We start from the raw sequence: 14,499 nt of genomic DNA, 5'->3' as shown, positions 1-14,499 counted from the left end.
CAGAGCAGTTTCAGAGCAGACTTATGTATGTGTATATATATATATATATATATATATATATATATATATATATATATATATATATATATATACACACACACAAAATCCAGTCACTATTCAGTAAGAGAAAGTCTTAGCAAGAAGTAGTAGTCTGTACACTTAGAGTATTTAGAAGCTCGAACCAAGCCTTGTGGCAGTAAAAGTAGTAGAGATAAGACAAACTCACTAGATTTCATGGCTTTCAAATGTGTTTTAATTTCATAAATGGGACTTCACAATTTACATAAATATAAATATATTAACCTTCTTATGACACATACCATGAGCACTTTTTCATTCTTATAACATGACCCAATCCTCCTCCAAACAACCTTACATTAAAAACAAACACACAAGCACAACATTCTTTCATTTCAGCTCTACTCTATTGAGATAAAGTATATAAACTGAACAAGGAGGTGCTCACTGGATAAATCTGACTATGAATGCCTCAAAAAATGTGAATGTCTTTACTGAAAGTGATGTTATAGAATTCTATTGTAATTTTGCAACATTCTACTTTAAATGTATAGGAGATGGTAAGTTAAGGCAGCTGTAAAACGTAACCACAGTTAGTTTCCATAAGCCATTTGAATAAAAATTAATATTCATTTGAAGACGTTCTGGTTTTAAATAAACCGGGCATCTTTCCAAGGTTTGGCAACGTCAAGATATCTACTTCTTACGAATCACTTTTACATCCCCGTCCATCCATTTTCAGCTTTCCATGCTCGAGTGTCTCTTTACATCAACAAGGTGATCACTGTTCCTCAAGCCACGATGGCTTGTCAGAACCTGGTGGCTTCAATTTCACATTGAACTGTCTGAGAGTCTGTTCCAGCTGCTGCTGGTTTCCAGCAAAATATGCAGAGACAGCATTATGAAACAGTAGGAGCTGTTTGTGCATCACCTTTACCTGGAAATCAACATACACACATATGAAGAAACTAAGAGAAAACTGTAATACCTTTGACTTGTGAAATAAAACAGGTGAATAACATGGATTTCAACATGGTACCTTATTTTCCTCCAAGAACTTGAGTTTGATGCTGACATCACTGTGCAGTCGCTCATACTTGTCTTTATGGATCTGGTACTGCTGTTGAGCCATCTCAATGCGCACCATGGCTGCAGCGTCCCGCGGACCCACGCTCAACTCCTCCAGGTCGGCCCTGTAGGCATCAAACTCCAGCCTGAAACAATAGCAGCAGTTGTATCACTTTTTTCTTCTGGGAAACACAGAAAGTATTCTGAAGAATCGTAAGCTTATAGTTTTCCACTGTGTGGACCAAAAAACCGACATTAAGAGACATTTCTTAAAATACATTCCTTGGTCTACAAAATAAAGAAAGTGCTAAAGGTTCAGAATGACATGAGAATGAGTAAATGAAGACCTAATTTAAATTATTTATACAAAATTAAAACACACACACACACACACACACACACACACACACTTGAGCCACCCTGGTCCATTAAACTGCTTTTACCTTGACAGGTTAAAATGTAAATCTTATGATGCAATGATGAATGTTGTGAAAAAAAAAAGACCAAGACATGAGTCAGCCAGTATGTGTGTGTGAATGACGACTTCAGACAGATTGACAAACTCATTGCAAAATGAATTCCAATGATATGCTTATGTTAAACGATGTTGAAATAAAGCATTTACTTGTTAAGCCCTTTTTTGTAATCTACATTCCATGATATACTTGTCTACTGGTGTAAGTAGAAAAGTCTTCATTTCTGGGTTTTCTTAGCAATTATACAACACATACACACATATAAAATATATATAAATAATATATTAAATAATAATAATAAAATTATATAAAAAAATCTATATATATATAAAATTGTTTTATTATTATTATTATTATTTTATATGACGTGTTGTGATTTCATGCCAACTTGATCGATCAACCTGTATATTGTGAATCTAAATCTAATCTAAACTTGTTTAGGGGCTATTAACACATTATTCATGTAACATGTAGCTCAATAATATCTAACTTCTGATACCTTGCATTCTCATACATCTTGATGGTCATGAGTGTGTCCTCCATGGTTTTGTTGACTAGTGTATTAATGCTGGACACAAAGAAATTGATGGCACCCAGGAGCGTCTCTCCGTTCTTGCATAGCAGTCTTTGTGTCTCTGCATTAAAGCCAAACTCATCCTGGAAAAGTTTAAATTAAATTTAAGTAAAGGCTAACATTATTATTAAGATTGTTATGTTAAAATTGTCACTAAACCACTGCATCAAAACTACTAATACTCTATTTTAGTGGAACCAAAATTTTCACACATTCTTAGAAAAATGTATAGTCTGCAATGTAATGAAAGCAAAATTTACTCTAGATTCATGTTTTAATTAAAATTGAATCCATTTAACCATGAAATAAAATCATTTTATGAAAAAAACAAAATATAAGTAAACTGTAACAGATCTGCAATAGAACATCGGATATCATTTTGCACAGTATTTATTTATTTTGTATTTTTTGCCTTGATGGAAAAAAGACCTATAAAGGTAAGTGCTAGCAATTCTTTCTGTTAAATTCCTTCTGTCTTTCTGTTTCTGTAAAAATCCTTTAGAAATCGTAAGATTCAGTGTTGATATGCAACCGAATATAAATTCGACCAGCCACAGAGCAGGGACACACCATGAATAGTACCTGCAATTCTGGTGATTTCTGGCTAAGATCAGCAAAGGTGTCTCCGAGAGCCTGCTGAGTCTGCACCATGTTGTAGAAGTGGTTGGTGAGCTCACGTGCTAGTCTCAGAATATGCTCGTACTTCATTTTAGTCTCTCTTAGCACATCGATCTGAGCCTCAAGCTCCATGTCCACAGTCTTCGTTCCACGACCGAAGCGCTCCGAAAACATCTGTTTTGTGCACTGGTAAAAAAAAGGAAGACAAGAGATACATATGAATCCCTTCATAGTTTTATCTTTATAAAGCCGAAATACCTATACATAATTAATCCAAAATAAATCTTTGTGGTCAGAAAGATTAAAAGAAATTAATAGTTTTATAAAGCAAGGATGCGTTCAATTTATCAAAGGTGACAGTAAAGACATTTAGAATGTTACAAAAGATTTCAATATATGTTGTAGTCATCAAAGTATCCTGAAGCAGCAGAATTGTTTTCCACATTTATAATAATATTTTTTTCTTGAGCACCAAATCAGCATATTAGAACGATTTCTGAAGGATCATGTGACACTACACTAAAGTAATGGCTGCTGAATATTCAGCTTTGTCATAAGAGTTCCACAATATTGTTGTTTTTAATGTATTTTTTAATAAATTCCTTCAGCCTGGGTGAACTTAAAGAGACTCGTTTCAAAAACATCAAACTACTGTACCTTGTACGTGTTAATGCTCCACTTTTTCACGCTGTCAAATTTCTCTACAGCTACTCCTTTTGCGGCCTCCTCTGACATCATGGATGGGTGGCTATTGCTGTGGTGCATGCTGGGAGCTGAGAGTAGAAAACGTAGGTACATTTATTAGAAATAGGGGGCCATACCAAAACACAATACCATTCCAAAAAGGGCATTCTGGATATAAGGGACGGCGTTTTGAATATCACAACCCAGTCACTTTATAGACACCTCATGCACTGGACCATTTTCAAACTAGAATCTTCAAAATTCTACACAGAACGAATCAATTCATTCCTGAGACTAAAAAATGAATAGGGTTGAGAATAAAAGGTGTGATGACAGTAAATGAGTAATGAGTGATGATTAAGGGCTGAAAATGTGTCTGGCGGTGACAGGACGGGGTGAGGAGGCCCTGAGATACCTGGGTAATGTCCTGGCTGGTTTGCTATCCAACTGGTGGCTGAATGACTGGGAGTGATGCCCCTGGATTTGAAGCGGATGTCTGAAATGAACGAATAACAGTGGACGGGTGGAGGAATGGGATGGAGGTTTAGTTCAAGTGAAGGGCCTTTTATTGAAATTTCAACACTGAGTGTTTTGTAGTAATATGAATGAGTAACACACATGAACTGGGTGGTACAATGATTATTCTGTAGTGGATTACAGTAAACAATCAAATGCAAAATGATTTCATAATGACTGAATAATCAAAATGTATCAAAACAACAACATTGGCGATTATGATGTATGCAAGAACAATTATGATGTTCTATCAAACATGAAAAGTGAAGTGCTTGAAAGGAAAAGTTCAGAGGTTTGAAAAAGCAAGGTGACCAAAAGAGATGAAAGTTATATTTTTATAAAATGGTAAGGTGATAAAAGCTAGAAGTAGAGAAAAAAAAAAAAAAGAACGAAAAATGAGATGGCTGTTAAAAGGCTGACTTACGTATACAGTGACGGTCATTATAAATGTGCTAAATAACTGAATCAATAAACTGAATACAGTATATACACTGTACAAACCACCATTCAAAGGTTTGGGGTTGTCAAGATTTTTCACTGTTTTAAAATAAGTTTTTTTTTTTTCTCACTAAGGCTGCATTTATTTGATAATACAGCACAGTTCTATTGTTAAATATTATTACAATTTAACATAACTTTTCTATTTTAATATGTTTTCAAATTGAATTTATTTCTGTGATGGCAAAGCTGAATTTTTAGCAGACATTACTCCAGTCTTCAATGTTACGTGATCCATTACCATTAGTAATCATTCTAATATGCTGATATTTATTATCAATGTTAAAACAGTTTTACTCATTTTTTGTGTAAAACTTTGAAAAGAAAGTTAAAAAGAACTGTATTTAAATTAAACATTCAATTTATTGTATAATTAAAATAAAATTTTATATATATAAAAAAAATCTTACCACAAATATTTTTTTTTGAATGGTAGCATAATATTATATTTCATTAATATGAAAGGTAATAAAGGTAGTTTCTATTTAATAAGTCAATTTCAATTTATTTGTTTTGATTACTTCACAAATGCCAGAGAATGATAACATAAAGGCTCCTCTGACTGTTGATTAATCAGATTGGATATTCAATAAATAAAATTAAATAATAAAAATTACAAATTCCACATGGACCGCCACTGACGGTGTTGGTCAGGTTCATATTCTGGCATGTGTATTAGTGATGTGTTAATTTGTCAAGGCCAACCATGTTATTGAGCATAAAGAATCATCATTAAAGGAATTATTGTGCATTCCACAGTTCAAACATATCAGCTCACAAACATTTTTTTTTTGTTAAAAAACATGTTTACAGTAAATTTAAAACAAACAAACAAGAGGTTTATGTTGCAAAAGCAAACATGCGTCCACCATGCAACTGTCATCTGCACCCTGTAGAAAAAAGCCAAACATTCTGCTGTTAAAATGCTGAAAAACACATTTTACATCAGGGGAGAGAGAGGAAGCTGTAGGGACAAAGATTCTAAAGCAAGATCTTCCATCAAGTTAGCATGCATATACACAGACACCTGGTTTGGGCGCGTTGCCACATCTTCTGTCAAAATACTCCGGGTTTACATGTATAGCTGGTCCTAAACATATACGTCAGCAGAGATGTTAGCTGAACTGTGCCTGCTGCATCAAATCAGATCAGAATCATGTTGAGCTATTTAAGGGCTCTGTCTACCTTTGATGGAACTGGTGGGTATGATGCCCTCTGCTGCCCCTCCGTAGCCTCCAGACACAATACTGGTTTCATTCAGGTTTGGTCCAGACACCATCACCTGCTGCAAGTCCTGAATATGGTGGGATTTAATATCACAGAATATTACAAATTTATAACACAGAGACAAAAACACATTTATTACAAAATGTAGACTAGGTGGGGAAAAATATGTTGGTATCAAAAGTAACAGATGGAGCCGTGTTTTTTGGTATTATTTATATACTTGTGTGTATATATATATATATATATATATATATATATATATATATATATATATATATATATATATATATATATGTATATATATATATATATATATATATATATGTGTGTGTGTGTCTGTGTGTGTGTGTGTTTTTTTGATATATTGGATTTTTTTTTTTTCAGTTTTATTTTAATTTTGCTTTGTCATTTTCTTTATATGCTGCTGTAATTTTTATATTCCTGACTAGCTTTATTTTTATTAATTAATTTATTTTAGAAATTTCAGCATTTCAACTTCAACTTACTTTCATCTAATTTTTCCTTTAATATTGATATTTAATTTAATGTATTTATCTTTTTCAACTACCAAACTTCATTTTTGAGTTAACAATAGCAAAACTGGGATGATGACAGTAAGAACTAAGCACACAAAACTCAAAATAATAATAATAATAAATACTTTATATATATAAAGTTTATATGCTAGACCAGGGATCCTCAAATCTGGCCCGCAAGATCTACTTTCCTGCAGAGTTAAGTTTTAATCCTAATCAAGTGCATTAGGTATCCAGGATAAGATTTGAGGAACACTTTTCTCGACTAAAAGGCAGCTTATTTCTATTTAAAAATACAGACTTCTACCGATATTAAAGCCTTGCCTTCTACTCAAAACCTTTAAAACTATGGCAATTCAACAAGCTGGCTAAGAAATCCATCACTTAACTAGACATCCTTAGTACAAAAGGAAACATTTAGAAATAGTCACTATAAAACTCATGCAAACTAATCGAATGTATTTGCATCACTGCTTTCCATGTCTCTGCTTGACGTTTCTGTCCAATAAACAACTCCTGTTTGTAATAAATCCTACACCAACATTTGCCCAAACCCCATGATAAATCAAAGACTATTATGTGTGCAACTATGCAAACCATCACCCACACTAAATCAAAAGGAATGGGGCTCCAACATACGGGGACACCCACAAACTCTCCCTCACCATGTTCACTGGCAGTGTGCCTACAATTTCATCTAAGCTCCCACCAATCTGTGCTCCCTGTGACATGAAGAAACATAAAATGTGAAGACAAGTGTCAAAAAAGATGGTGAGACAGAAACGTAAAGAAAACAAACATATTCTGAAATAACCAAAAACAACCGAGCCGCACGACTTAAATGAACAGTGTCTATATTTACAACAGCTCATTAATGTGTGATTAAACCGACTGATCTCAAAGCCTGCCACACGATATCCACAGGAACAGGACGTCACTATGAATTCAGGTGTGGTTCATGGTGTAACAGGATGTGCATGTGTCTCATTAGGTTTGATGGACAGTGGATACAAACCTGCTCAAGACTGTCATCCTCTGCCGTCCTGCTGTCCCCATTGCTGTTGATGGGGATTTCCATAGTGGCAGCTTTGCTCAAAATACTATCTGTCATGATGAATATCTAGAAAGAAAAGACACTTTGCAGATAAGAACAACAGCCAGCCAGATATAAAGACACACACACAGACACGCAGACACACAGACAGACAGACAGACAGACAGACAGATAGATGAAGATGCTTAGACAGACAGACATACATACAGACAGATAGACAGATAGATAGATAGATAGATAGATAGACAGACAGACAGACAGACAGACAGATAGATAGATAGATGGATGAAGATGCTTAGACAGACAGACAGACAGACAGACAGACAGATAGATGAAGATGCTTAGACAGACAGACATACATACAGACAGATAGACAGATAGATAGATAGATAGATAGATAGACAGACAGACAGACAGACAGACAGATAGATAGATAGATGGATGAAGATGCTTAGACAGACAGACAGACAGACAGACAGACAGATAGATGAAGATGCTTAGACAGACAGACATACATACAGACAGACAGACAGACAGACAGATAGATAGATAGATAGATAGATAGATAGACAGACAGACAGACAGACAGACAGAGAGACAGACAGACAAACAGATAGATAAAGACGCTTAGACAGACAGACAGACAAACAGATAGATGGATGAAGACGCTTAGACACAGACAGATAGACAAATAGATAGATCGATAGATAGATAGATAGATAGATGGATGGATAGATAGATGGATGGATGGATGAAGACACTTACATTAAACAGACAGACACACAGACAGATAGTAAGATACATAAAAGACACTTAGATAGATAGATAGATAGATAGATAGATAGATAGATAGATAGATAGATAGATAACTTGTCCCATTCTTAAATTATAGGTTATATTCTGAATACACATTGTAAAACAAACTCATGTCTTCTAATACCACATAAATACTACACTAAAAGGCTTTAATTAAGCAAGTTGCATTGTAATATACAAGTTAAAAAAAATACACAAAAGGACGTCCAATCATAAAATCAATATTATATACACTGCAACCTAAAGGCCAGCCTTTCAGCAGGGCCCATTCAGAACAGACCGAGTAGCAGATTTTACCTGATGCAGTAATCGGTTGAAATTGCGCCCTTAACCGATGGGGAATGGATGGATTATACTTAATAGTAGTGTGAATAGACGTCATGACATGTCAAGCGTCCTGTGACCGTCAGCGTGTCTACATCTACGTGTTACACCTATGGTCACACCGGAGAGAAGAGAGGATGCTTGACCTATGCGATCCATCTGCTGCAGCTTTACTCACCTGTTTTCCGTCTCAACCGCTGAACTGAACCGCCCGCACCGCATTTAAGATTATTCCATGATTCAAATGCGATTTGTGTATTTTGAATGGCTGATTGTAGGGCAAACAATCTCCACGGGCTCCTCTGTCAATCCTCTTGGTCGCACGGTAACGCAAATCCTCTCCGTTCCCTGCAAACGGAAGTGACGACGTGGCATTCTTCAGGGTTACTGTGGCGTCGCGGCTTTACTTGGGAGTAAACAGCAGTATTTTCATTTATTTTCGCACAAAATACAATTCAAATAGAAATAATAATTTCAGAAAATGTGAAACACGATAACGTAGCTTTGTGAATAATGTAGTTTTTTGCTGTACTCAGTATGACCAGGTGGTGTCAGTATTACTTCAGGAATGCAAGCATCATTTAGACAGCTCTCGTGACTAGCGCTAGATATGATTGTCAACACATTCCTGCTGTGACTGATTGAAAGCATTCTATCTCATTAATTGTACAAAATAGGGGGGATTCGGGGGGATTCTATACCCACTCTGTGTGTACAATGGGTATAGAATGGGTATAGAAAAGAAGAAAATCACCCCCACCCTCCTTAATAATCACATTTGGTTGCTAAGCCTGAAATGAAGGACACAGTTTTTGTTTTATCTAGCTGTATTTACTTAGTGTAACTTATAACATCCTGGTGAAAGATATAACACCATCATATCAGAAAAAAACTTAACTTTGCATATATAGACGTTGCAATATTTGCCCATTCTTCTTTGCAGAACTGCATAAGTTCAGTTAAATCTGCTTCAGTACTTACATTAACACTAATTGATTATACCAAGTCCAGAATATACATATGTATGTATGAATATATATGTATATATACGTATATATATATATATATATATATATATATATATATATATATATATATATATATATATATATATATATATATATATATATATATATATATATATGTATATATATTAGTATTTCTTTTGTTTAATTGTTTTTTCTTATTTTATTTATTTATTTATTATTATTAATTAAGAAAATTAATAAAAAAAAGGGGAAAAGCTTAAGACGGAAGAAGCAGTTACTGAGTCTTTTGGCAATAGATGTTAGCTGATGTAAGCTGTAAAATGCCTCATATGCTTCACCTTTGCAAGGCAAAATGCATCAAGCATGAGGAGGATGTGCATGATTGGAAAAGTGTGCTTTTGCTTGACCGTTCAGTTGAACATCCTTTAACTTTTAACCTTTGACCTCCAAATTCTTGTGTGCACCTAAAAAATTCATGGTTTAAGTTAAAAAACTTTATTTTATTCTTAAACAAAGAAAAGTAGAGAAAATTTTAAATATTTACATGAATAAAAGTCAGGTCTTGGACTTGGCGATACAATAAATATGATTAAATTAAACTTACTTTGTTTTTATCTTTAAAAGGTTATTCTGATTGGGTGGCCGTCTGCTATAATTCTTCTGGGTTCACCCAGGGGCCAAAGGCTAAAAACACAGGCTTTAATTGCAATTACGTTTTACATAGCTTATAGAATTGTGTCTAAACCACACAAGCCTTCTGTTTAGAGCATTTTTTAGTCTGGGAACCTTAGGTTAAATCTGACAATGAGGCAGACCAAAACAGCCACCCACACCAGACGTATTTAGATGCAAGTTTACCGGTACATATAAACTGAAAACAAGGCCTGTTAAATTTAAGGTCTCCGTGTTTGAAACCTTTGCAAGCACATTCATTACTGAACCATTCCGTGCCTTCGAAAGCTCTGGAGCTTCCCACTCTTTTTCTCAGTTCAGTAAATATCCCGTCACGCTTTTAATGATCATTAAATGCACCTCCAGATGTTGGCCAGCGGTTCTTCCTCACACAGCCCTTTCTGAGTTCCTTGACTGCAATCAAGACACGGAGACAAGCACCTCAAAGAAAAGCAAGAAGGAAAACATGGCAACACACCATGCTCTAGATTTCTTGCCCACTATGTCATTATTCCCAAGCAAAATAATTACAAACATTGCTCTGTGTTTACACCGTGTAGCATATGGACCCGGTACTTTTATAGTTTTTGTAATGTGCCATTTCAAACAAACTGTCAACTTTTTTTCCCTCTTGGTTGCTGTTGAATCTGGCTCAGTGCAATTCGTCATTGTTATGGATCCATGATATACGTGACAGTGAACATCAAACACCAAAACCTCTTCCTGAAAACACAAGGTGAAAAGAGAGAAACAAGAATGTAATCCTTAGAAGGTCAGTGCAAAATTATAAAAAGGAACAGTAAAAAGGAATTGTCATAACTGATTCACCCAAAACTGTTGTTTTATTATTCCCTGTGTAAAAAATAAGTTTTTAAATAAACTTTTTTCTCACCTTAAGTGAACCTATAGTAGCTGAATTAATAATCAATGCTGATTTTCCAGCTTGAAAACTCTCATAAGGAGACAAATCACTTTGAAATTTCAAAAGAAGACCATTTTTCAGAGCATCTGTTCTCTTTTTCAGATCTTGGCGAAAAATTACAGTGATGTTATTTTCCATGTCGGCTATCATCCATTAAGCAACTATATTTCAGGACTAAATTGGGTGGATTTCAGGCGCTGTGTAATCCAGCTGGAATTGGCAAGAGTTATAGCTAAAGTGAGGAAGAACCACAGCTGAACAAGTTTACGCTGGGAAACTGGGATCATCTGACAAAAAATGAATGAAAAATGATTCAGCCTGATTACAAGAAGATGCATTTTACCCCAGCTAGTTCCTAATCCACATCTTCAGAAGAGTTTCCTCCATGTGAATATTACACGTGGCTATTTGCCAGGAATACTGTGTTTACGTATACAGCTTTTCTGAATATCAATGAAATCAGTTTTGGTTCAAAGGAAGATGACAGATTATTTTCTTATCATTCTTATGATCTTTTTTGTTTTATTTATTCTGTACTTGCTATTCTCCAGAATCTCTGTTGAAGTACAGTTTCTGCACACACAAACACAAATGGATGAATTTGCACAGCTCACTATCATAGACTGGTATTTTGAAAATGTTATACTTTGCTATCCTCCCTAATTTCTAGTCTGGGATTAGAGATACCAATAAACCACTTAGACTTTCACTTGGGAAAATGGTTTTTCACCAGAAAGACATTGTCTCTTGGTTGTTTAGAGCAATTAGCATCTTTTGGCTTGAGTTTGTGGTTGTTTCCACCCACAGCCCTGTAGAAGCTTGCATGTTGTAAACATGCACAGCATCACTAATATTTCATTTTTTTTCCATATTAGGACATTTAAAGGGACAGCTCACCCAAAAATAAAAACAAAAACAACAACTGCTTTTGCTAAACATTTTTTTGCGTTTACTCACACAAGGGTGAGTAGATGATGACAGGGTCACTTTAATGAACCAAGTATTCAAAATAGAGCATATAATAATTTTCAGTTTTAGAGATCCCTAACCCCTCCTTCATTGATCATGATCGAATCTCTTTTCATTCAAAGTTTCCATTGCCACCAGTTAACTCTGTGTGTCGTGAGAGCAGCTTGTAAATCCCAGTAACAAGCCGCTCCACCAACCTGCTGGTACCACTATGACTCTTCCTGTTAATTGCACCTGCATAATCAAGAAGATGGCAAAAAGAGCCCACAAATTTGTATAAAAACTATTTAGGCATCATAAATCCTGTTGGGGTTGTTACCATAATATCCTAATGTTAATTTTGTTTTCTGTGAATACTAGTTGTGGTTGCCTCTCAGCGTCTGCAGACATGGCTTGCACGCAATGGCAGATGCTGGGAATTTAAAGAAGGCCACATCCTGTGAAGTTACAGGCAGTAAACTGAGCTCTGTGTGCCATGCATTTTAACTATTTGTGCTGCTTTGCTATGACTGCACACATGTAATGTTTCTTACAGCCTTATAGAACACACTTCTGTCTGACTGTCCTGTTAAAGACATTATATAACAAAAAAAGTTATTTTTAGATATTTTTCATTATTTTATAAAATGTTTTCCCAAAAAATCATCGGTTTTATTGAAGATGTTTTTCCTTTTACATCCTTTGCTCATTTTCTCTGGTACTTCAGTGAAGAATTACCTTCTACCCTCCATTTACTCTATTGAAAATCTCTTCAGCTGCCTATAAATTTTATTTAATGCGGAGTGTGTCTGTTTTTGTGTCTACTGCCCAAACTTGCACTTTCCCTTATTAGTAATAGGAGAATGCATATTGTGTTGTTGCTCAATATATTAACTACATTTCTCCCGACCTTAACCGAAGTAACATCCAGAATCCTTGCTGGATGAAACTGTTCTCAGTTCAGATGTTTGTGAGCTGATTTAAACCTGGAAGTGAACAGAAAGTATTAGGATTTTGAGAAAATTAGGAAACAAAGTAACGCTTTGACAGGAAAAGAATACATAAATGATCATCATGAGTTACACAATCTTGTGAAGTTTATGCTCGAATGCTGTGGTCATTATAGCCAAAGATGAACTAAATATTAGTACATTCCAAAATAAATAAACTAAACTTTTCACTCAAATTACACTGAACATAGTATGAAACAAACATTTTATGTTGTAAAGAAAAGTCAAGGTTTTTGAAGGAAAGGAAATAATTTATAAGAAAAAAATAAATAAATAGAAGCTAAATATACATACATAAAAATTATATTTGATAAAATAAAATAAACCAAAGTAAAAAAAATAAAAAAGATAGATTTTTTCCCCAGTCATATCAGACTTTAGAATGATTCAGACACATTAGCCTCTCACTCTGATCATAAATCTGGATATATGTACAGATATTATATGACGTGAGACGCTCCTGTGGGTGAGAACATGAGAAGTTTCTCACATTATTTGTGATATCACACATTTCTATCTAGCGCAGTATCAGAGCTTCATTATCTCCATGTTTTTTTCTCAGCAGAGTAACTGACATTACAACACTGCCGCTGATTTATTTCAGGTCATGATCCTGTAGATCCAGAATGTTTTTGTTTGAATGTTATTTTGAACAAATAATATATAATATTTCTCAAGGGTTGGTCTTAGGCCAGTTTTCACTAAATCCATAAACCATGAATTTAATATTACAATTAGGAAAGAGGAAAGCAGCAAAGGAATCATACTGATAACCAGCTAAAGTCATTATGAATTATTCCAGCCAAAATGAAGCTATATCTCAGAGTTCACCTATTTTACACAACACCCGTGGACCTCGTTCTGTTGTTTTCGGCCATTCAAAAATTGTTTCTAGTATGATAGTGTGCTTGAGACTTGCATAAGCACTTGCTATTTTTCATAAGTGACTTTAAAAAGCCAAAAAGCCTGGGTAGGTCTCATAGGGGTCTCCACATTGTAGTTACTTTCTTACCCGGCTCTTTCCAGTATATCACCATGCTAGCCTTCAGTTACATTTTTATAGCGCCATTGTAAAGGGCTAAGCAGGATTTCTGCTAGGGAAATCTTTCATTTCCATCATTTTGGAGAGCTTCCTCATGAATACAAGGCACCCTGACAGGCTACTAATGGAAAAGTCTGGACCTGACAGCTCAGACATGCGTCTTCCTTTGTCTCTCTCACCTCATGCGATTTGCTTCATGCTAGGCTGTTGTGTTTGGCATCAGAGCACAGACACTTTCTAGACTGCATGCAGACTCAGAGAGCCATAGAGAGGACATCTCATTTCCACAGGACATAAAAGAGACAATATTCCTATTTTCAAAGTTGAGGAAAAGACTTCACACTATCTTGGTCATCTAGTCTCAAAACATGCTGTTTTTCTAAGGGAGAACGAGTGTCTTATGACCTTCTCAGTTCCTAAAAAATATCACTTGGGTCGGTTTGTGCTGGACTGATAAACACTAGATGTCTGTGAAAAAATGTGTGCAGACAAAATAACAGTGAATGC

General features: G+C 35.1%; 1 protein-coding gene across 9 annotated transcripts; it reads right to left on the bottom strand.

The window, feature by feature from the left end:
• Positions 1 to 230: 230 nt before the first annotated feature.
• arfip2a (ADP-ribosylation factor interacting protein 2a) lies at positions 231 to 8,902 on the bottom strand. Of its 9 annotated transcripts, none has more exons than XM_026226739.1 (11): positions 8,588 to 8,900; positions 7,231 to 7,335; positions 6,881 to 6,937; positions 5,638 to 5,746; positions 5,480 to 5,542; positions 3,854 to 3,934; positions 3,412 to 3,527; positions 2,719 to 2,940; positions 2,062 to 2,219; positions 1,058 to 1,232; positions 231 to 955 (listed from the first exon to the last, which is right to left on the bottom strand). In XM_026226739.1, the coding sequence occupies exons 2-11, from the start codon at positions 7,324 to 7,326 to the stop codon at positions 800 to 802; spliced, it is 1,233 nt and encodes a 410-aa protein (XP_026082524.1). In that variant the 5' UTR covers positions 7,327 to 7,335; positions 8,588 to 8,900; the 3' UTR covers positions 231 to 799. The 9 variants fall into 9 exon arrangements, with proteins under 9 accessions (XP_026082524.1, XP_026082527.1, XP_026082532.1 ...); XM_026226738.1 differs by lacking the exon at positions 8,588 to 8,900 and adding an exon at positions 8,383 to 8,568 and having other exon boundaries at positions 800 to 955; XM_026226742.1 differs by lacking the exon at positions 5,480 to 5,542 and having other exon boundaries at positions 8,588 to 8,895.
• Between the last annotated feature and the right edge of the window lie 5,597 nt (positions 8,903 to 14,499).

Source organism: Carassius auratus, chromosome 40 (assembly GCF_003368295.1).
Source record: "Carassius auratus strain Wakin chromosome 40, ASM336829v1, whole genome shotgun sequence".
Taxonomy (NCBI): Eukaryota; Metazoa; Chordata; class Actinopteri; order Cypriniformes; family Cyprinidae; genus Carassius; species Carassius auratus.
This window is presented reverse-complemented; position numbering and strand designations above follow the sequence as displayed.

Bases quoted from the DNA above. Each gene is read 5' to 3' on its own strand.
- arfip2a (XM_026226739.1), bottom strand. From the start codon at position 7,326: ATGACAGATAGTATTTTGAGCAAAGCTGCCACTATGGAAATCCCCATC. The intron at 5,747-6,880 runs GTGAGGGAGAGT...CACCATATTCAG, and splicing joins GCACACTGCCAGTGAACATG to GACTTGCAGCAGGTGATGGT. The intron at 3,935-5,479 runs GTGTCTGTGTAT...CGTTCATTTCAG, and splicing joins TGGCAACGCGCCCAAACCAG to ACATCCGCTTCAAATCCAGG.